At 31.3% G+C, this 25406-nt stretch overlaps 1 protein-coding gene across 5 annotated transcripts in view; it reads right to left on the reverse strand.

Annotated features, from left to right (window-relative positions):
• CDK8 (cyclin dependent kinase 8) overlaps window positions 1-25406 on the reverse strand; it is a 123501-nt gene that overhangs the window by 6569 nt on the left and 91526 nt on the right. For 2 of the 5 annotated variants that reach the window (XM_074303612.1, XM_074303611.1), the window contains exons 5-9: window positions 10139-10196; window positions 7775-7906; window positions 5135-5278; window positions 3226-3295; window positions 2022-2094 (exon numbers count right to left, since the gene is read on the reverse strand). In XM_074303612.1, coding sequence (XP_074159713.1) covers window positions 2022-2094; window positions 3226-3295; window positions 5135-5278; window positions 7775-7906; window positions 10139-10196 — 477 coding nt within the window. Of the gene's footprint in view, window positions 1-2021; window positions 2095-3225; window positions 3296-5134; window positions 5279-7774; window positions 7907-10138; window positions 10197-11331; window positions 11367-25406 lie in introns of those variants that run through there. The other 3 variants (XM_074303615.1, XM_074303614.1, XM_074303613.1) reach the window with 3 other exon arrangements.

A 25406-nucleotide genomic window follows, 5' to 3' on the forward strand; every position in this document is an offset into this window, starting at 1 on the left:
TGTTGCTTCTTGACCCACATACAGTTTGCTCAGAAGAAAACTAGGATGATCTAGTACTTCCATATCTTTCAGGATTTGCCATATTTTATTGTGATCTACACAAAGACTTTAGTCAGTAAAACAGAAGTAGATTGTTTTTTTTGTTGTTGTTGTTGTTTTTGAATTCCAGGGAGTATTGGCAATTTGGTCGCTAGTTTGTCTGACTCTCGAAAAACTAGCAAGCTCTTCTGGTAATTCTCAGTTCACATAAGTATTGAAGCCTAGTTTGTAGAATCTTAATGGCTTCATAAGCACAATTGTTCAATAATTTGAACATTTTTTTGAAGTAGCCCTTCTTTAGAATTTCTCATCTGCAAAATGAATAGATGATCTCTAAGCTCCCTCAAAATTATAAAATTCTTTGAAAATACATATACTCACATGATTACCATTTTCTCAAACATCCTAAAATTTTTTAACTTTTGTATCCTTTTTTGGAAAGGAATAATGATTAGATTTTGAAAAAAAAAAAAAAAAAAAAAAAAAAAACTAGTGTAAATCATGAATATCTAAAGGTACAAACCTATTAAAAGATCACATTTATATATTAAATATTTAATAAACTTAAGTAAAAACTGAGTCCATTAGGAAATATGTAACTAGAATATTCCTTGTATACTCAGTGATCTGTTCTATTATAATTCTGAACTAATAAACCTCACTGGCCTTGAGGTTTAATATGAGAAGATAAAAACAACCTAAGATTTATATAGTACCTTGTAGTCACAAAGTAATTCTAAAACACTCTTATATTTCTTCTGTCATTTGATTTATGAGGTAAGTAATATTACCTTTGCAGATTAAGAAATGGAGGGCCAGAGAGAAGTGAGTGACACTAAGGTTATTGTCTAAGTAAGTATCTACTGCTTAAACGGCTCTGCATTAAGAGATAAACCTAAATCTTTGGTCTCCAGGGCCAATATTCTTTTATACCATGTTGCCCAGTGGAGGGACCTGAAAGATATCTGAATAGACAGTTCTGATGCTAAATGCTTGTTAAAGTGCTACCATTTGATTGAATTTTTTTTAAAGTTGCTTTTAATGGATCCTAAGTTTCTCGGAAAATTCACAAGCCTACCAAATATTTAAAGAACACATTCATGACCCTGCTAATTTTCTATTTTGTATAAATTCATTTAACATTTTGAATCTAACTCTAAAAATGTTACAATAATCTATTGTTGAAATAAAAAATATACTGGTCCTATGGGAAGTAAAAAAGCAGCTTGAAATGTTGACAAGATATAATCATTATATTATTACTGTTGTCATTGTTAGAAATATTTACTAAATAAGCATGAAAAATGAAGCCACATTTAAAATTTTCAAGAATTGCATGTACTACTTATTGAACTGTTAAGGACCATGTGTTAGTAGATTATATAAAAATAAATCAGAAAACAAAACAAAACAACAAAAAAAATCAAGCTGTCTTCCAAAGATTTATTTTTGCATTTCAAAAAACATACTTTTCAAATCCAGTTAAGCAATGTTTCTGTAGCAATGTGACAAAATTTCTATTGGTGACAAAATGCATTGTCAAATATGGAATCAGCGGAAACAGCATATTATAATTTCATCATGAATCACTATTCTATTTGATATTTATTTTTTGTTATAAGTCAAATTCTACATACAGAGTGAAGCAATGTATCTTTTAATACAATACTGAAATTTTTAATACTGTCATTCTTGTTCTCTAATAGAATAATTATAATAGGATTCAACTGTACTTTTAACATGCTTTAAACAGTTCTTCAAAGTACTTAACTGGAAAACAACAAAAATATTTGAGTTATTATTAATTGGAAATCTATATAAAATAGTTAAACTCTGATAAGCTAGGAATAAGTACACTGAAGCATGTGCCGCACTACATACATACAGGTGAGCTCCTCTTCTAACAGACTAGCCCCAAGCTGAACCACTCATTTATTGTGCACTAAATAAGTTTCATTAGATTGCCATTAATCAGGGCTTACCAAGTGGAATGCTTTACTGTCTGGTTTAACTTTATGTTTTTCCATATACTTGATAAGGCTGCAGTTGGTATATCTGAAAGAGAAACACTATAAGATGTAGAAGAATCATATCAGACTTAAGTTGAGATTCATTTTACATAAAAAACCTAATAAGGTTTTTAATCCTTGATTACTGATTATGACATATATGTAAAAATAGTTACATACATATAAAGATAAACATCATCCTCTCACAAGAGGAGATCCAACTCAGAATGGATCTTTAATTGAGGTGAAAATATATAATATATATTGAATCACTCTTTGAATACTTAATTTTAAACTAAAACCCTTAGGATTTTCAAACCTATTTTTTTATCTGTTTGGTAACTAAGTTAAAAGGCAGTAGGATGCCACATAACATTATCCTTAATCAGAATTATTAATATTTAATAGCTAGCATTTACATTTTGAAAGTTTGAAAACACTTTGCAAATATCACCTAATTTTATTTTCACAACATTTCAAGGTAAATGCAGATAGGGAGACAGACAGACAGAGGTTAAGTAACTTGCCCAGGATCATACATACTAGTAAGTGTCTGAGACCAGATTTGAATTCGAGTCTTCCTAATTTCACATCTAATACTTTATTCATTGAACCAGCCATTTGTCAATAAAAAAATATCAGAAACAAACTCCAATAAAAACTTAACACAATAACACTTTTTGACAAGCAACCTTTTATAACACTGTTCTATGGCACAAATTGCTTTTTATAATATTGTCTTTATTTATAATCATATTTTCATTTTACTGATTAATTACATCAGTTAGAATATATATATATAAATAAAAATTATTAGAAAGAATATTTTTCCTTATATGAATAATAAATGGACAAGGACTATGTTGTTCATTATTCACTGAGCATAAATTATTATTTGTATGAATGAGTAGTTAATATGTTTAGTTTTTTTAGTTTAAAAAATTTTCTATCTATCAAAGTAGCAGCTATATATATAAGAGAAATCTTTTCCATCTTCATATATCAAGATTTCCTCATTGTAAAAGCTGTCATTAGAGAAACAAAGACAATAGCCATTTGTCAAAAATCAAAATTAATCTTGTGTTGAGTGATGTCAGGCCTCACACAGAAATTATAAAATGAACAGGACTTCATACAAAACAAAAAGCATGCAACAAAATGAAATTCTTTGACTTACGTATTTCTTCGAAAATCTTTCATTAAGGTTGAATGTTCAGGCATCTTTTTTATATCTTCCCAATCTTTATCTGTGAAGTACATTCATTAATTTTATATTGCCCAACTTCCTATTATTAGTGCACAAAATATTGATCAACCTATTTTAATATGTCACTCCAATAATGATTATGGCATAATTAATCTAATTTTACTTTTTGAATTAAACTTTGCTGGTCCCATCTGTAATTTTCTCAAAGGTAACTGAAAGTTACTCCTTCCCTTATATAGTTTTTAAAACTGATAACAGGCTTTTCCCATAATGCTCATGCTCAAAAATCTAGAGCTAAAAGGGACCCCATTTTACACATCAGGAAAGTGAGGCCAGAAAATTAGGTTATATGTATAATAAGTGACAGAGCCAGATCTTGAAACCAGAGTTTCTAATGATCTGGCCTTGTTTATTTCATTTTTTTATCACGTTTCTTCACAGCATTATATGTAATTAAGAAGTGAACGTAATAATATCACTTACTCATATGAATTTCACTTTTAAATCAACTAAAATTATTTAAAATTTCTTGGGTGAAGAAAATTTTATTACCTAGAATATTACTAATTATGTAAAGCAGAATTCCCAAGTAAGAGAGCATGCTTTTCTCCTATGGTTTAAGTTGCCTGTGACTATTCAAATTCTAGTTTTTCTTCAAGGCCTAATTCACATCTTATCCAGGATGTCTTCTGTAACTAATCATGGACTATAGCATTTTCTGCCCTCTAAAAAATTATATCTGTGCCACACAATAATTTTGTACTTGGCTATATAAATTATCTTGTGTTCATCATGCTAAAAGACTATATGGTACTCATATTAAGTGACAAAAAGCCAGCCTCAAGACGTGAGTCCAATTCTAGCCTGTGACATAGACTGGATGTATGACCTTGGGCAATTTGTTTAATGTCTCAGTATTTCCAAGCCTCTCTAAGTCTACATGTTATGAAGCCTTTGCTGATCTGAATAGATAGAAGTTTCATTATTGGGAAAGTTTTATACCAATCAAATAACAATAATGATTATATATATATAAATACATTCTTTTGGGAGAAAAACTTTGTAAATATTCTCTAGTTACTCCATATATAGGTATTATTTTTTTCAAATGGACCCTTTAAGGATCCTCTTTTTTTTTTTTTTTTTTTTTAAATAAAAGCACCTTGGCAAATTTCTGAGCACTTATCATAGCTGTTTATATTTATTACTGCTCCCTTTCCCTCTGGAAAAACCAGATAGGATAAACTGATAGCTACAGTAAAGAATTTGGAGACAGGAAAACTTAACCCTAGCCCCAACTCTGCTTGGGTCTTTCTATAGAATCAAGAGTAAGTGCAATTTCTCCCTCTGAAAAGAAAAATGAAAAATCATATGTCCATTATGTCTTATATGAAGTGGGGAAACAGACTAACAGAAAAGGACATATTTCAAAGAAAGACAATATATAAACAGTCCAATGGTTATTTACTGCACCTAACATTAGAAAATATGAAAGTACAACTCAAGATCTCTCTTTGAGGTGATCTTGAAATACAGTGAGCTTTAATAGAGCCTTTTCTTACATGGAACCCCAAATCTCAGCGATTCCCCTGTTATTCCATTAACAATAGAATCTTTAAACAAATAAAGATCTTAAAAGTATTTTATTCTTTTTCAAACATAAAACAATATCCCTATTCTTTCTACAAATTCAGATCACCATTAATATATAAAATAAATTCATATAACGGGTGTATTATCTGTGCAACCTTTTGAACAAAAGATTCTATACCAACAACTTTTATGCTTTACTTAGTCTATCCTTTATTTTAAAAAATACATCTTTTCAAATGCTGATATGTAAAATTAAATAAGAGTGATAAAAAAAAGCAATATGTACCTGCAGGAAATCCCATTACATTGAATATTCTGTCCAGCTGGTCATGGTGATAAGGATTACTAGTTTTGATGTCCTCTTGTCGACAGTGAAATATTGGTTCTGAAGTTAGTAGCTCTGCAAATATACACCCTATAGCCCAAATATCTTTAAGGGAAAAAAAAGAAAGAGAAAAAGGAAAAAGAAAAAGAAAAGGAAAGGAGGAAAATAAAGTGGATCTTTCCAAAAGAAAATGCATTGTTGGGGAGGGGGGTGTTTGGAGGGGTGAATGGAGAAAGGGGAAGGATTTTTTTTTAAAGGAAAGCATATTCACTCCTAAACAATCAATTTATGGACAATAAATACCATGAAATTACATTTATTTTAAACTCCACATTTTAAATACTGTTGCCCCACCTCCTTCCCACCTAGTAGCTTTATTCTAAGTTTCAGTCTAAATTTAGAATAGTTGAGTGAAGTTATTTAGCTCAAAATAAAATCACATGCATAAAACTGGATGCAAGGTCCCTTATATCAGAAGTGATAACTGAAAATAAAACAAAATTAAAATTAAGCAATACTTTTTTGAAACAAAGGGCAGAGAATATGAGTATGATGAAATAATGATGCTATTTTTGTCTCCTTGATAATTTTAAAAGTTCAATAATTGCTCAGCCATTAATCCTAATTAGTAAACTTCGACTGCCAATAAGAAAAAAGACAACTTCCAACTTCAAAAACTCATTGAAACAGCATTCCTGTCCTCAAAGAGCAAGTAGCACTTCAAAGTGTTCCTTTCAAGTTACAGTTGTATCTCAACCCGTAAGCTACTTTTTAGTATCAGTGAAAATGGCAACATATCACTATTTGAAAAGGTTGGTCAAAGTGACTAATCTCTTTTTATCCTGTAAATTCATTTTGTAAAATTCAAAATATATATTTATTTTCTTATTGCCTCATATTTACAATCTACTTACCAGAATTATTCATCATTGAAAAAATTTCTGAAACCCAAATAGGAAAAAAAGATGGACTGACTTAATCCTTTTAAAAAAAATAAGGAAAGATGGCAGGTAATATATGATCCACTCTACATACAACAGATACATAACAAATTCAGGAAAACTTTATTATTTTGGCCAATATATGTGCAAAATTAAAAAAAAAATTCAGATTCAAATCAAAGAAGGGAGAAAAAGTTTTAAAGCTTATTTTCAAGTAAATTAACTATATTAATTGTAGTCCAGTAAATAATGACATTCAAAAGCAACTTTAAGATCATCAGAACCAAAAATTAATTGTACTGCCATCCTCAGCAAGGCTAAATTTGGAAGGGAATGAATTATCCTCTACCTGTTCTTGAAAGAAAACCTATCACTGATGCAAAAATGTTATATTTGATATGAACCTAGATTTATATTTCCCAGTGATAAATGAATTTCTTAGTTCTTGCATTTCACACCCCAAAACCACCAAGCTCAGTCAACATTTTTAAATAAAAACATCCTTGGTAAAGTTAAGTACTATGTTTTGAACATTTATCTATGAAGAATTTTTTTCTAATAACATAAATTCAAAGATACTCTACATTTACCAATTTTTTTTTTTTTACACTAAGAAATTGTTAGGTAACAGTTTATACTGCAATTCTACACCAAAATGACTTATGATAGTCTTAAAGAGTCAATTAAGAAATATAATGATGCCACAGAATATAGCTGCATAAAATAAAAGCAGATGGGGGACTCTTTTTATAACACAACACATAAGAATCTTGCTCCAAGTTCTAGGAGACAATTAAGAGACATCAGAATAAGTAGGACTACTTAAGTTAACAATGTGGCTTGACAGATAAAAGCAAATATATATTGGGGATTTAATAAAAAGTAGGCAAATGGAAAGGGGAGAGGAGACTGATTTGTTCCAAGCCCCAGATCACCTACGGTAGCTTTCTTTTCAACATATACACCACTTTCAGTATCTTCTATCTTGTATATTAATGAGATCATTTTAAAATCCACATTATTTTGCCCATTTCATTCTCCACTCAAAATTTTTTAGGAATTTCTCATCAATATGCAAATCAAATTCAAAAGCTTCAACCATGGACTTAAAAATAATTTACTTAGTAGCTTACTATACCTAATTCCTTTCATCCCATAGACTCTTCGGTCTATGTTGCAAACATGTATGGACAGTTCCTATTTATGACTTTCTGTCTTTTTCCTTGTATCAATGTGCCTTTTGTTAAGCCACGAAATATTAATGGAATATCTTCTCTAATCTCATCTATCACATCATGTCAACTTAGCCCTTCTAAAATGATATGGTTAAATAACTGAAAGATTAAACTTGTTCTGCTGTTTGGTTCTAGAAACCAGAACTAGGACCAATAAGTAGAAATTATAAGGAAGAACAATTTGGTTCAACGTAAGGAAAATTTTCCTAACAATAAACTGTCCAAAACATGAAATGAAATGAATTTTCTAACAATGCTTGTCTTCAAATTGAGACTAGCTTTAATGATCACTTGTTGTGGACAGGATTCAAACTTTGGATGAGGTTAGACTATATGAACTCTGAGGTCCCTTCCAACTCTTAAATTTTAAAGACTATTTCACAAGAGTAACTGTTAAGAAGCAATTTTTAATTAGTTCTACTCACCAATAGCTTTGGTATAATGTCTTGCTCCAAGAAGGAGCTCTGGAGCTCGGTACCAGAATGTTACAACTACTGGATCCAAATCTGCTAAAGGCTTCAAAGGTGAATTAAATAATCGTGCAAAGCCCATGTCAGCTGTGAAATTCAAAACAAAAAAAAAAATCCATTTTAATATTAAGAAAATAAGACTTTTGCAAGTCTTACTGACTATATTCTAGTTCATTAATATTCTATAGTACTCATAAAAGAATAATAATTTGAAGTAATAAAACTTTTATTTCTTAATAAGATTCTTTATACAACCAACTTAGATTATCTCACCCAGATCTTTGATTAGATTAAGTCCATGGTCCTGCTCCCCTTGGTAAATATGATCCTATTCTCAGAAGTAGGTTTCCATCTGCTGTGCCAAAATAGGGGCAAAGAGCCATGAGCCTAAGTTGTCTGTGACAACCATGAGGAAATGGAATATAGTTCTGACAAAGATAGACGAATTATCTGCCACTTTAAATTATCTGTGCCTATTTAACTGGCAAGAGTTTTTAAATGTTATCACTGATGCTTCTTCAAAGACAGTGTTAGATTTAAATGACTATATCATAGAATTTTAAAGCTTGAAGGGATCACAACCCCATAATTTTTATATGAAACTGAAGACCAGATTTGTCACATGACTTCCAAAACTCATTAAACTCATTTATGATAGATTTTAAATTCAGATCATGCATAACACTGAATAAATATATTTACACATGTTTATTATATATATATATGTATATATTCAAACATACATACACATCTATTTAAAACAACTTTTCTTTATAATCTATTCACTAGTTTCAAGCTTAACCCATTATTTCTTCTTTAAAATTGAAGATTAAAGTAAGGTTAGCTTTTCTCCTAATGGAGTTTTTCAACAAAATAAGCATTGTTCTACTGTACTTAAATAATTTGAATAAAAGAATATAGTAATCACTAATTTGGCAAAGGATTATAATTCTATATAATCATATTTTCAAGATAATTACAATTAAAATAAGTTCTCTCAAATGTGTCAATCTGCAACATTAGCTTCTCCACCCCAATTATGCCCCCTGAAGAATTTTTACCTTAATATGAAGTTAATACTATACCAAATGAGAAAATGTAAATATTTTATGTAAAATCTCTCCAAATCTCATGGAATACATGTAACAAGTATTACTTAAAAGGTTCTCTCCTATTTCTTGTTTTTGCTGAAACAGTTTCTCTACTATTATTTAAGCTTTGCTAGAAGCTTACATTCAAATTTTACCAAATTTAATAGCCTCTTCTCCTTTGATGCTTGGTTACCTATAAGGTCTAAAGAAAGTTACTATGAAGGACATTTAGTCAGAAATTTGCACAGCCTAAGTCATAAAAATTTAGATTGTATTAACCAGGGTTTATGTAAATGACATACAACTACCACCTGAAAAGAAATGCCAAGGAGTTATACAGGAGAAAGAGAAGATAAAGAAAGATAAAAGGCATGAGAAGCTCACACTTTGGTAGAGCAGAACCTGCCAGTTGATTACTTGAAACACAACTCTGCAAACTAAAATAAATATTAAACTTGGTACACAGCTCTACTAGTCGTCCAATTTTAAATTAAAATATAATTTTGTGAAAGGATTTCATCATTTCCTAGTACAAAAACACAAAATAGCTTAAAATATATATGTCTAACATGACTAGGGAAATGAAAATGAAAAATGAGAAAAATGACACACTTGTTCTTTCCACAGAGTAGCACATCAAGAAATATGTGGAATCATCATTTAATTTTTTTTTTTAATTAAATAATGCTATTAAAGAACAGAGACCTCAAGGTATAGGGTGCTTGTATTATTTATTTGCTTTCAAAAAGACAACTACTCACAGCAGTGTGTTTGGGGTTTTTTTAAGATACATTGTTTTAGAAATGTTTCAGGCATAAATGGCTGATTACTAGACTTCTATCAAGAAACTGAGGCATTTAATTCAGCCTTAAATGTATTTAAAATTCTATTGACTTAGATGAATAGAAGTGATAGGTCTTGGTACATATGTTTTGTTCCATCACAGAAAGAAAGTCATATGTGTAAAGGTGAATCTACTCTCTACATTTAATAATCTTTATAGGTTATATATAGTGAAGGTATAGATTTTGGGAGAATTATCTGTTACCTGCTTCATTAAAAGAATGCTTCAGGTACTAAATGAAAAAATTCTTTAAAATAAACATTCTTTAAAAATTATTTCCATTAAATGAACACATGCATATAATCACAAAAAAAAATTTTAAATTCATATAACTTTATTTGAAAGCTCTAAAAATGTGCATCACTTAACAAAGATAGAACATACCAATTTTTACTCTTCCTCGCTCAGGACCTTCACCCATAACTAAAATATTAGCAGGTTTCTGTGGAAACAAAATATTTGTATATTTTTAAGCAGACTATGACAGTACAAGTAAAAATCCATCTGAAATGGAAAAAAAAATATACTGATTTACAAAGTTGTCAAATGAAACGACTACCAAAGAATTGCATGTATGTATGTATTGAACATATTATGATTATCCAAAGAGTCTTTCCTTTCCCATAAGTAGAGCTAAGACATTTCTGAATTTCTTAAATAGCCATTACTTTCAGTATTGTATTTACTGGAACTATTTAATAGGAAGCTGATAATTAAATTCAGGAAGCATTTATTAAATGGCTTCCATGTAACAAAGCCCTGTGCTAGACAGCAGGGGATAACAAAAACAAAACCAAAATGTTCTTTGCCCTCAGTGAGCTTATATATAAATGAATCTTTTTTTTCCCCCCTAAGCCCTTTAGTCAAATATCTTGTATTATTTACAGAAATTTTTCAATATGAAAAAACAAATAAGTTTCATGCAGATCTCTCCTAAGTAAATGGCAGAAAATTTTGTGAAAATAATAATTTTGTTTCTTTTTTAAAAAATTAAACTGCAATCTAAAAGTACAAATTAAGAAAACCATTCAATTTTAAAATCCCACAACTCTGAGTGGTTTTAAAAATGTCAATAATTCCCCAAACCATAAGAAAGTAGACATGATATTAAAATTCTTAATTTTCTCCCTACTCTACATGGACAGACTTATTTATTCAGTATAGCCGTAATTTGCTAAATAGTACAACTGTACTAGAAAACAAAAAGAGGAGCAATCAATCCTAAAAATCACATTGAATATTTTTAATTGTGTTTACTGTAGATATTAGGATCTCCTCCTTATCCTCTACTGTACTAGTGTAATGCCTCTATGTCATCACTGTAAAAGATTCAATACCATACAAGACAATTAAATACCGTTCCAACTACCATTCAGCTACAAAAAAATAAAGATCTGTTTTTGATATCAAAAAGAACCTATACTTTCTATTTATTGTTTGTCATAAAACTCCATCAGCTAGAAATTCATAGAACTTTAGTAATGGAAAAGACAAGAAAAAATTTATTCTCAATACCTAATTATATAAATGAACTAAGACCAAAGTGACTATCCCTCAAAAAACAACAAATTAAAAACCTGATTCTGAGTCCAACACCTTTTCTATGACATGCCTGGAAAAAAAAAAAAAAAAAAAAAAAACACTGAGTGACAAAAGATTTTTCCATTAGTGAATACTGATGTGCTCATTTCTAATTTGTTTTTCTGGAAAAAGATACCAGAACTTAAGTCAGTTTCTCAAATACCTTAAATTCATATACTTCTGTGATTGGTAACAGGCTTACCAAAATTCTTCCTAAGGTTCATCTATATCTGATCATAAACATCCTAAACTGCTTACATGTACAATTTAGTTTGTCATAAGACAGCTGGTTCCCCATGGAACCAGCATCTTGTGAAAGAGTTAAGATCATGAAGTCATTGATGAAGAGGTAGAAGGTACTTCCCCTGAAAATATCTAAGTTTATCTGATCACAGAAGTTAAGTAGATTTAAGCCTACAGACTACCTGTATGATAGATCACTTGGGAGTAGTGGTTAGTATAAATTTTGAGAAGCAGTATAGCTTAATGGATAGAGTGCTAAATTGGGAGACACCATGATCTATGTTCAAAACCAGCCTTTGACTTTTATTACCTGGATCACTCCATGAAAAGCATTTAAACTGAGCTTGAATTTCTTCATGTGGTTGGACTAAGTAGCTAAAATACCCTTTCAAAATCTTTGATCTGATGATCCTACAAATGATATACTACACATTACTTTAGAGTAAAACCAATAACAGATAGTTTTGATGATTAATGCTTTAACATATCACTTGAAATCTGGGGTTTCTAGGCTACCTTCCTTTTGTATTTTTTCCCCCACTAATTCCTTTAATACTCAACCTTTTGTTCTTCCAGATTAACTTTTTTTTTTTTAATTTTTTCTAGCTCTATCAAATAATTTTTGGTAGTATGATTGGTATGGTACTGAATAAGTAAATTATGCAAAATTATATTAGCTAGTCCTACCCATAAGCAAGTGATATTTTTCCAATTGCTTAGCCTGATTTTGTACAAAGTGATCTGTAATTGCATTCATATAGTTTCTGGACTTGTTTTGGCAGGTAGACTCCTAAGGATTTCATATTGTTTACAGTCATTTTAAATTGAATTTTTCTATTTCTTACTGCTGGGCTTTGTTGGTCATAGCCATAACTATTCCTAATTCAGGTATCAGCATCATATTTGTGTCACAAAAAGAGCTTGATAGAATTTCTTTGCTTATTTTTTCAAATAGTTTATACAGTATTGGAATTAACTATTCTTTAAATGTTTGGTAGAATTCGTTTGTGAATCCAGCTGGATCAGAGAAATTTTTTTCCCTATGGAGTACATTAATGGCTTGTTCAGTTTTTGTTTTTAGTATGGGATTATTTAAACATTCTATTTCTTCTTATGGGAAAGAGGAAGGAAGGAAGCAAGGAAGGGAGGGAGGGAATTTCCCTTAAGTATTGCTTTGGCTGATGCCCATAAATTTTTATATATTGTCTTGTTATTTTTTTAAATGAAATTATTGTCTCTATGTTTTGTTCTTTGACTCACTTATTCTTCAGTTTAGATGTTTCCAATTAATTTTTTCATTGCCCTTTTTTGAATGTAATTTTATTGCATTATGATCTGAGAAATATTCTATATTTCTGCCTTCTAAATTTTTGACTTTGAGGTTTTTGTGCCTTATCAGATGATCAATTTTTACGTATGCTGCTGACAAAAAAGATAAATTCCTTTCTGTTCCCATTCCATTTTCTCCAAAGGTCTGCCATATCTAACTTATCTAATATTCTCTTTACTTCCCAAGTGTCTCTCATTCATTTTTTGGTTGAATTTGTCAAGTTCTGAGAGGACATTTGAGGTACCTCACTACACTTTTACTATTTCTTTTTGTACTTCACAGAATTTCTCCTTTAAGAATTTATATGCTATGCTACTTGAAGTGTCTTTAATATTGATGTTGCTTTATTGTCTATGATACATTTTAGCAAGATGTAGTTTCTTTCCTTACCTCTTTTAATTAGGTTTATTTTTGCTTATATTTTATCTAAGACCAGAATTGCAAAATCTGCTTTTTATTTATTTATTTTTAAACTTCAGTTAAAACATTCTACTACAGTCCTTTACCTTTATTTGGCATATGTCTCTCTGTTTCAAGTGTGTTTCCTATGAACAACATATTGTAAGATTCTGGGTTTTGATCCTCTCTGCTATCCATTCCCATTTTTATGGGAGAATTCATTCCATTCACATTCAAGGTTATTGATTACTGTTGATTTACTTCCACCTATTCTCTCTCCTTTCACCCTTTCCATTCTTACCAATGTTTTGCTTTTGTTTACATCCCCTCATCTTTTCTCCTTTCTGTCAGTCCTTATCCTCACTCCTTCACTTAATCTCCTGACCTCCTACTTTCTATATTCAACTGATTGTGTATATTGAGTATATTGTGTATACTGATAAGAATGAGATTCAAGCAATGTCCAATACCCATGTTCTCATCTTCCCCTCCACTATAAGTCTTTTGTGCCTCTTAATGTAAAATAATTCACATCATTCTCTCTCCCTTCCTTCTGCACCCATTGTATTCCTTTCTCATTCCTTATTTTTTTAAACTTCATTCCCTCAAATTTGCCTTATACCTATAACCTCTATGTATATTCCTTCTAGCCATACTATTAGTAGTACAATTTTTAAGAATTACAAGTATCATCTTCCCAATGTAGGGACGTAAGCAACTCAGCACAATTGAATCCTTGAATCCTTTGCGTTTTCTTTTCCCTTTTTACCTATTTAAGCTTATAGTGGCCAAATTTTATGTAGTTTAGTTCTGGTCTTCTTATGAAACCTTGAATGAATAAATCATTTCCCCCCTTATGTTAAATTTTGTCAGGTGAATGATTCTTGGTTGAAGGCCTAGATCCTTTCCCTTCTAGATAATCAAGTTCTAGGACTTTCCAATCCTTTCATGCTTTGATGTCAAGACCTGTGAAATCTTGATTGTGACTCCCCAATATTTGAATTGTTTCTTTGTGGCCACTTGTATTTTTATCTTGACCTGATAATTCTGAAATTTGGCTAAAAAGTTCCTTGAGGTTTTTATTTTGAAATCTCTTTCCGGTGTGATTGGAAGATTCTTTCAATGCTCATTTTGCTCTCTGATTCTAATATATCAAAGTTTTCTTTCAAAGTTTCTTGTAGTTGTCCAGGTCCTCCTTCTGATCATGGATTTCAGGTAGTCCAATGATTCTAAGATTGTCTTTTTTGGATCTATTTTCCAAGTCAATTGTTTTTCCCATGAGGTTTTTTTTTGTTTTTTTTTTTAATTAATTATAGTTTTTATTTACCAAACACATGCATGGGCAATTTTATAGCATTGACAATTGCCAAACCTTTTGTTCCAATTTCCCCCCCTCACTCCCCAAGATGGCAGGTTGACCAATACATGTTAAATATGTTAAAGTATAAATTAAATACAATATATGTATACATGTCCAAACAGTTGTTTTGCTGTACAAAAAAACCCTGGACTTTGAAATAGTGTACAATTAGCCTGTGAAGGAAATCCAAAATGCAGGCAGACAAAATTAGAGGCATTGGGAATTCTATGTAGTGGTTCATAGTCATCTCCCAGAGTTCTTTCATTGGATGTAGCTGGTTCAGTTCATTATTGCTCTAATGGAATTGATTTGGTTCATCTCATTGTTGAAGATGGCCACATCCATCAGAATTGATCATCATATAGTATTGCTGTTGAAGTATATAATAATCTCTTGATCCTGCTCATTTCACTCAGCACCAGTTCTTGTAAATCTCTCCAGGCCTTTCTGAAATCATCTTGTTGGTCATTTCTTACAGAACAATAATATTCCATAATATTCATATATCTCAATTTATTCAGCCATTCTCCATTGATGGGCATCCACATAATTTCCAATTTCTGGCCACTATAAAGAGCCCAGGTGGTCTTTTTTATATATTTTTTTTTTCATTCTTTTGAATGTTTGATTCCTGATATATTATAAAGTCATTAGCTTCCTCTTACCCAATTCTAACTTATAAGGTTTTGTTTCCCTCAATCGGCTTTTCTACTTTTCTTTACCATTTGGCTGTCTTTTTAAGGATTTGTTTTCCTCAGTGGATTTTTGTATCACTTTTTCCATTTGGCCACTTCTACTTTTTAAGCAATTTTTAAAGCAGTTGACTTTTTTTTCATAATTCTATTGTATCACTCTCATTTCTTTTTCCAATTTCTATTCTACTGCTCTCATTTGATTTTTTAAAAGCTCCTTTCTTGAACTCTCCTCTCATGAATTTTCTAGGCTTGAGACCACTTCAAGTTTTTCTTTGGAATTTTGTCCACAGGTGTTTTGATATTGTTGCCCTCTTCTGAGTTTGTGTTTTGGTCTTCCCCTGCCATCATAATAACTTATATGCTCATATATTTTTTTTAATTTTATTTTTTAAATTTTGCCTGTTTTTCCCTTTTCCTTTAAATTTGAGCTCTATTCCTAGGGTGCCAGTGTCAGCGGTTACGGGCCCTGAGGAATGACTGATACTGCTGGAGAATGCAAGGGTCTGGCAGCTTACCTAGTACTAAGCTGGAGTTGTAGTTGTGGTGTGAGATATGTGCAGAGAACTTGTAGAAGATTTCTGCTTTTCCTTGGATCTACATGATGATCTGGCCTCTGGAGGCTGCTTAGGGCTATGCTGAAGGCTGGCAGGTTTGTGTTGGCAGCTGCCTGGTTTCGTAGGCAACTTTAGGATTGATTCCAATCTGTTTGCCCCAGACTGTGCAGAAGCACAGGATGATCAGAAACCATGATGATACTTGTTTGTCCAAGGCTACACCAAAGCACATGTTGGTTCCTGGAACTAGGAGTCCACTGGCTCCCTTGACTATGTTAAGGCACATTGAGAGTGGAGATGGTCCTGATATTGGCATTCACCCATTCCACCACCCTGGGGCTCAAAATCTCAGCTGGTTTGAATACCTTCCCCCTTCCCTTCACTCTACCTTCATCTTTTAGGAGCCAGGAAGTATAATCAGGAGTATGGCAGTCAACAGAGCTGATCTTTCCCTACAATCTCTTCATTAAATTGTTTACTTTTGTTCAGACTTTCTAACTTGCTTTCTATATTATAACAAGCATATTTGTTGATTCTGAACTTCATTATTCATTTTCATTACTAAAAATTAGAGTGAATATTGATCCTAACATTCTATATTTTGGGTACAGGACAAAACTAAACACAAATGATTTCACTGATTTATAAGGTTTCAAAATTGAAACAGATTATCAATGACCATTTTGTCTTACCTACCCCTGAAAAACCCTACCATAACTTAATTGACAAGGACTCATTCAGCCTCTGCATAAAGGCTTCCACTGAAAGGAAGACATTTCTCTTGAGGCATTCCATTCCACCTTTAATTATTAAGCTATCTCATATATCAATAATAAATTTGTATGTTTGCAACTTCTACCTGAGTGGGCCACAGTCTTTTTCCAAGTTTTCTGAGTGATCTTCATATGGCACTACTCTTTTCTGGATATCGTTTAGCTCACCAATATCATTTCTAATATGTAGTACCCAAAAATGGACATACTATTTGAGATGTGATCTTACTAAAAAAATAATCTGACACCACGATTATCATCATTTATTCATTGACTTTCAGTGTAATGTAAGATAGCATTAACTTATCTAATTGTCATATGATGATTTAATATTGAACTTGTAGTACATTAATAATCTATCTCAACATATTTTACAAAGTGTTGTCAAACCATACTGGCCACATCTTGACTTTTGAAGTTGCTTTTCTGAAGTCAAATATAAGACTTTACCTTTAACATATTTTATCTTCCTCCCCTCTCCCCCACCCCAAGGCAATTGGGGACTTGCCCAGGATCACATAGCTAGGAAGTGCCCCGACATATTTCATCTTTTTAAATTAGTTGCAAAGTTCTGAATAAGGTCTTTTTAAATCCTATTTCTCTGAATCAATGTTAGTTATGTCACCCAACTTTGTGCTAGCTGCACATCTGATAAAGATCTAACACTTGTTTTTAACCAAGTCACTGATAAAAATATTAAATAGATAGGTTCAAATACAGATTTCCAGAATATTCCCTTGGAGATGACCTTCTATGACTTTGGAGATAACCTTTGATATCCATTAACAACTATTTTCAGTCAGACCATACAATTAATTCCAAATCTTAGTTCTCAAAGCTAATGATCTTTTCTCAATCCTTATTTTTCTTGAATTCTCTGAAACCTTTTAAATTGTTGATCATGTTCTTGATATTCTCTTCTCTCTAAACTTTCAGGACACAACTCTCTCCTGGTTTTCCTTTTACCTTCTTTGCTAGATCTTCATCTAGGGCTTATCAGCTACCCATGTGTATTCCCCACAGAAGTATCCTAGGCCATCTTCTTGTTTCCCTCCATATTATAATGCATTATAAAGAATTATAATGCTTTATGATTCCATCAGCTCCCAATGATTCAATGATCATTTCTATGCTAATGATTCTCAGTCTTCCTTATCCAGCCCTATCCTCTCTCTTGACTTCCAGTATTCAGTATTCCAAATGCCTATTAAGACACCTCAAACTGAAAGTCCCATAAATATTTTAAACTCAACATTTCTAAAATTGAATTATCTTTCTTTGTAAAATCTCTCCATTTTTAAACTTCCCTATTATTTTTGAGGGTATCACCCAGCCTCACAACCTGGATGTCATCCTTAACTCCTCACTCTCTCACCCACACTATCCAATCTATTGCCAAGGCCTGTGGATTTTATCTTTGCAACATCTCTCAAATACACCCCCTTATCCAACACTGGAAAAGACCAAGGTCTCATACTACATCCAGGGCCATCTATAGTCATCCTGATCTGATCTTGCCACTAGACCCAGATGGCATCAAAGGAAAAAGGCTGGTGATTTTGCATAACCCTCCTTTACTTAAATCCAATTTATCTGCATGTCATGGCATCATCTCCCAGATGTCCCAGATGTCAAGGTCATTTTAGAGAATGGAAGACAACAATTGCCAATAGCCTGCTGATTGTTAGCCCCACCCTAAGTATATCCCTATTATAATCATCCTCCAATGAGCTATTAAAAATGGTCTTTCTAAAAGGCAGGTCTGATCATGTCAACTCCTCCTCCCCAACTTCAATAAACTCCAGTGTTTTACTATTACCTCCAAGATCAAATATAAACATCTTTGACCTTCAAAGACCTTTATAAACCTATACCATCAACTATTCTGAACTTTTTACATTGTATCCACCATGTATATAAAAAACAAAAAATATATAAAGTAAATACAAGGTCTATTTTTTTTTGGGGGGGGGGAGCGGGAGGAACATTAACTACTGATTGAGTTGGATCATTAAAAAGCTTCATGTAGTAAGTTATACTTGCACTGATTTTTGAAAGAAAATAATTATAAGATGGTGAAGGCAGAAATATATTCCAAGCCAAAGAGATAGTCTATACAAAAGCATGAAGACAATAACATTATATATGAGGAACAGCCACTAGGACAGAGTGACTGAGCTGTGGAATATGTGAAAGAAAATGTTGTATAATGACAACTACTTGTAAATGTCAAGCAGAAAAATTAGAATTTGTTCCTAGAAGTAATAAGGAACCAATGGTGATTTTTGAGCAATGAAATTATATAGTCAGAGCTATGTTTTTGGAGGATGGACTGCAGAAGAGAGAATTTTTGAGATTGGAAAGATCCATTACAAGGATATTCCAACAATCTAGATAAGCAGTTCCCAAAGTGTGGCTTAGGGACTCTTTTATATTGCTTGATATCTTTTCAGGGATCCACATGGCTAAAATTATGTTATTAAGAACTTTAATTTCTAATACGCTAAAAATTCTTCAAAAGACCTTAATAATTACCAAAATAAATCATCTAAAGGACATTTAGATCAAAAAGTTTGAGAACCACTGATATAAGTGAAAACTGAATAAAAACAGGGATGCCGTGGATATACTGAAAGTTTGATTCTAGACTACTATAATAAAGTGAATATTGAAATAAAGTGAGCCATTCATTTTTTTTTGTTTTGTTTTCCAATGCCTTTAAAACTTTACACCATACTGTAGTTTATTAAATGTGCAATAGTATTACATTTAGGGGGGAAAATGTACAAATAATAAAATACTTATTGCTTAAAAATGCTAATCATCTGAGCCTTCAACAAATCATAATCTTTTTGTTGGTGGAGGGTCTTGTCTCAATGTTGATAACTGGTGACCGACCAGGGCGCTAGTTACTAAAGGTTGGAGTGGCTGTTCCAATTTATTAAAATAAGCCAATAATGAAATTTGTCACACTAATTTTATAAGGTTATTAATTGGCCTAATTTCAATATTTTTGTGTCTCAGAAATAGGGAAGCCCAATCAATAAGAGAGAGAAATGTAGCAACAGTCAGTTAGTGGAACAGTCAAAACACTTACAACATTTACAAAGTTGTCATCTTTTATGGGAGCAGTTCATAGTACTCCAAAACAATTACAATAAGAACATTAAAGATCACCACAAAAGATATAATAATAATTAAAAAGTTTGAAATTTTGTGAGAATTACCAAAATATGATACACAGTCACAATGTGAGCACATGTTGATGGAAAAATGGCCCCAATAGACTATCTATGGCATAGTGTTGCCATAAATCTTTCAAAAAAAATTATCTGAAAAGCACAATAAAGTGATGCACAATACAATATGCTAAGTTGGTATAAGTGAAAACTTGAAGATAGATGACCTTAGAAATAGTGTCCTTCCAGTAACCAAAGTTTACGTTATTGGAGTAATACTTGATTTTTACTTGTCCCTTGTCCCCTATATTTAATCATTTGCTAAGATTCTTCAATTCTGTAGAGTCTCCTAAAAGTATTATGAAATATATACAGTTTATGACATAAATCATCAAAAATGAATTGAGAGTGAAAAAAATATTAAGGCTTCTTTTGAATTCTTTCTAAATTAAAATAAGGCAATATTAAAGATCCTGTTTTCTCTAATAATATGTGTACTACAATGAACTGCTTTCTTAGGTACTCTATCTTATCTACTCTGTCTCTGGATTGTGTTTTGAAATCTAAATACTTATTTATAAGACTAAAGCAGTGAAGTAGCTCTACTTTTAATGAGTTTTCAGTATTGTCATTTCATATGTAGGACACAGGGCATAAGATCATATATGATAGGTAGAAAAATGGTGATGAGAGACAGAAGCAATGTTTTTATCATTAATATCTCTTTTAAAGAACCAAAAATGGTTCAAGGTTCATCTGAAGACCTACAAATATACAACTGGCAATTCAATTCTAAGAACTGAGAAAGAACCATAACAAGAAGAAAACACTGGTAATAAATTCAGATCACTTTTTCTATCATAAAGAGTAAAAGGAAAGAAGCAGGTAAAGGTGATTAAAAATGCTTACTTAAATAACTATACCTTATGATTCTATACCAACCTGGGAAAAGAATCCATAATACATTCGTTCTTAGGAATATAGATTTAGAACTGAAAAGGAATTTTTGAGGCCATCAAATTCAATACCCTTAATTTAACAGAAAAGGAAAATGACAAAGAGGATAACTAACTTGACAAGTTCATACACATAGAAATTGAGGTAGTATTTGAACAACAACAAAATAGTATTGTCTCTTCATAATTGGACGAGAAAACTTTTTTTTTTAAATCATCATTACATAGTAATCAATGATTACAGCAATCTGCTGTTTGAAAAGCCCAAATACTCCAACTTTTAGAATAAGAACTCACTATTTGCCAAAACTGCTAGGAAAAGAATATGGCAGAAACTAAGAATAGATCCACACCTCACACCATATATACCAACATAAGGTCAAAACAAGTACATTGATTTAGACATAAGGATAATACCATAAACAAATTAGGAGAGCAAGAAATAGTTTATCTGTCAGATCTATGGAGAAGACTTTATGAGCAAATAGGAGATAAAGAATATTATAAAATGCAAAATGGATCATTTTGATCATTAAATTAAAAAGGTTTTACACAAAGCCAGTGCAACTAAGATTAGAAGGAAAACAGAAAGCTGGGAAACAATTTTTACAACCTGATGAAGGTTCAATTTCTAAATACACAGAGAGACAAGTCAAATTTATAAAAACTGATAAATGCTCGAAGAATGTGAACAGGCACTTAATTAAAACTATCTAGAATCACAGGGAAAATGCTCTAAATCACTATTGATTAGAGAAATACAAATTAAAACAATTCTGAGATATCGTCTCTCATCTATCAGATTGGCTAATATGACATATCAATATGATAGACCCTAACTATAGGACCAATAATTATACGTATGTTAAGAGTTCTATAGAGAGAAAAAAAAATGTTTGTTAATTGAAAAAAATACAAAATAAAATTAATTTTAAAAAATTCAGAGGAAAAGGGGCAACTAGATGGTGTAGTGGATAGAGCACCAGGTCTGAAGTCGGGAGGACCTGAGTTCAATTTTGACTTCAGACACTTAACACTTCCTGGTGTGTGACTCTGGGCAAGTCACAACCCCGATTGCCTCAGGGAAAAAAAATTTTTCAGAAGCGAAAAGAAAAAGCCTAACAACATTTCTCTCAGCCAGTAACAGCTACAGAGATTTCTAATTCCTGGGCAAAATTAATGGCTTTTTTTTTTTTTTTTTTTTTTTTTGCCTCATCAGACATGGAAAATTAAAAGACAAATGTAATTAAATATGTTTTTCCAAAATAAGAATTTTCTTATAATTAGATCCATTTAACAACAAGTAATCAGGTGAACTTATCAGCTCTCCATCATAGATGTTAGATAAAGAGGGAAGCTGGAATAGATGACCCTTAAGGATCCCAACTCCAAGATTCAATACTTGTGTTGGTAATTGTCTTTTTCTTGATCATAAGCATTGTCTTTTACATGTTTAAAAAAAAAAAAAATTACTCAAGACTAACACCTTTTGTGATAAGTTGCCTGTAAAAGATGACAGGTCAAGCTTTCTAAAAGAAACACTTAATTTCACCCTTTCATTTTAATCACTTCTCATTTATACACATCAAGAAGACAAATAAGGTTATCAAAATGACAAAGGTTTAATGCAAGATTTATGCAGCTCTGACCACCAAACACTTATAATTGGTTTATTTCAGAATTTTAGCTGTGATGAGTACCTAATCTAATGTATTCCATCTTTAAAAATTAAATTACTTTTTACAAATCTTCTTAAGACTGGAAAATAAAATACTAGAAGGCTAGAGTGCATGTCTTAAAACAAGATCAAAATATAAATTTTTCATATGCTTTATCATAGTATTAAAGTCAGTTTCTAAATTTGGTATAAACAAGACATATGGATTCCTAAAAATCACTAGGCTGTGCAAAATGACACAGTGAGAGTCATATGGCTTATGAGGAAAATGGGGTTAGGGACAAAATATATAAAACATTAAATATCAGTGACAAATTTAAAAAAATAGATAGGAATCAAATAAAAAGAGGCACAGTTTTGTGAATATTGAATGATCAAGAAATGCAAAAATACTATAATAAAGAATGATGGCATCAGGATATATCCTAGTTCCCACTAGGCACAAATGGGCAAAGTTGAGGGCTACAGATAGTTGCTCAAACTCCAGGTAGTGAAGGGCCATGGAAGAAAACAGAAACTGGCATAGAGGGGGTTGAGGGTGTACCAGACTTCCTCCATCCATATCTTTCCTATAGCAGAAGATATTTAATAAAACTGACATTCTACCTTAAAAAAGACCTGAACTTTGTATGTTTTTAGCAACTCTCTTTGTGGTGACAAAGAACAAGAAATTGCAGGAAAGTTCTTCGACTGGGGAATGGTTGAAGAAATTCTGATATGTGATTGTGATGCATTAAGGAATGATGAGCTCAATGATTTTAGACAAACATAGAAAGACAAACATTTCATTGCATGAAATAATGAGCAGGACCAAGAGAACATTATATATATATATTTGTAGACACATATTTGAGTCCTGTTGTCATCTCTACAGCAAGGGGAAAGGGAAGAAAAAAAGGGAAAAAAGAAATTTACATAACTTTATTATATATTTCAAAACAATTAGCAGGTTGTACATAATAGATTTGCAGTTTCATGTACAATGATCTTTTTGTTAAAAAAATTATGCTATATTAGGGAAATGTTTATCTTATTCCACAAATTAAAAATGAAATAAAAACAAATTAGAACTCAACCTGATTTTATTTCTTTTCTAATCAATTGCTAGGCCTATTAACCTATATCTTCAAGGCATATTATGGTTGGAAGATGCTTTTTGGAGGGATCTTTTACTAATTTATCACTGTGACTTTTAGCGAGTTACTTCACCTCTAGATTTTTACCTTCCTAATTTTTTAAAGTACAGTAATAATTCTCACAATAACTATTTGTGAGAATCAAATAAGATCACATAAAGAACTTTGTAATTCATAAAATATGAAAATAAACTAATATTTCTGTTACTATCATCATAGTATAATGTAAAGGACATAATAGAATTTAGAATTAAAAGATTGGTTTGAATACCAATACCACAAACCTATGTGTTAATAATTAAATAATTTACCTTCTTTCTTCTTAATTTTTCCTTAATAAAGCAAGAATCAGAAATCAGGTTTTTCAATACTAAAACCCTTTCATTCTAATGAAATTCTTATAGTCTCAAACTTTTCCATTTTTCTTAATCAGCTCTTTCATGATATTTTCCATTCCCCTTGCTCACATTCCAAGGTACATAGAAACAATATTTTCCTCTTTTGAATATGCAATTCAAGAAGCCAGGAAATATGCTCCTGATAGGAAAATATTTCTTATTAGCAAGGGAATTAATCAATTAAAAAAAATTAGACTTGATGATTTAAGAAGCATTTTATTCTCATCAAATTCTTAATTCTTTGGAAATAAGTGGATAAGATTATTGGTACTATTGTGCTAACTCATGGCAAATGACTGCAAATGAAGCACAGAGAAGGTACTGAATAATCCAGAAGCACATAACTAGAACAAAACTAAGATTAGAAAGTACATTTCTTAATTCCTTGATTTTTCCAACTACTGTCATAGGTAACGCTGCCTTCAATTATATAAAAAGTCATCTTGGGATCCCTTTTGTTTGTTTTTTGGTTGAGTATGAATTAACTACTGGATTTCTTTGAACTTTAAGGAAAAGATCTTTAGAGACACACAGATGAACACAGTATTTCCAACATAAGTCCAAAAACTGTCTTAAGATGTTTCAAATAAAATGAATATGAAATACATTTATGAAATTTTGATTATATGTTTTCCTTTGTGATTATTCAATTCTGAAATTTCTTTAAGATTAACTCTGTTCAAAATTATTTCATTACTGTCAAGAAGCATGTATATTTAACTGTTTATACTGTTAAGCTAGGACATCATAAAGAAAATTTCTATATGAAACAGCTTAAAATCCAAGATGTTTTAAAGATTTTATTTTTTTCTTGAAACTTCACCCATGTGTTCTTAATCATGCAAAAGTTACATCTGATAGACATGTTCATTCACCACTTTAATCTGCTATAACATTACATGATGCAATTAGTAAATCCCAGGATTGACAATTCTGTTATTTCTATTCTTTTTCACACAGCTAGACCCTCAGCTAATTCCACCAAATCTTCTGAACAACCACCTATATAGTCTTATAAATAGTTATCTATCAGAGTTGTAAAAGGCTATTCCACATAATGGGAATATTAGTAGTCTGGCAGTCAAGAAACAAAATTGAATTATAGTTCTATTTTCTGTCAAGAACTCCAAATGTAACATTAGAAAAGTTACACAAATTCTCAATATTTCAGTTTTCTTATCTGTAAAATGGGAATGATGCAAATTTTAATTTATAGGCTGTTGCTAAGATGAAACAAGACAAAAAACATTTTTGAAGCATATGTCAGACATTAACACTATTTACATTAAAATGTAGAACTTTTTCTATTCTGACAAATTCTAGAACCAAGATGACCCTAAAGTTGATTATACAACTTGACATGACACAAG

The sequence above is a fragment of the Sminthopsis crassicaudata genome, chromosome 3, assembly GCF_048593235.1.
Source record: "Sminthopsis crassicaudata isolate SCR6 chromosome 3, ASM4859323v1, whole genome shotgun sequence".
Classification (NCBI taxonomy): domain Eukaryota; kingdom Metazoa; phylum Chordata; class Mammalia; order Dasyuromorphia; family Dasyuridae; genus Sminthopsis; species Sminthopsis crassicaudata.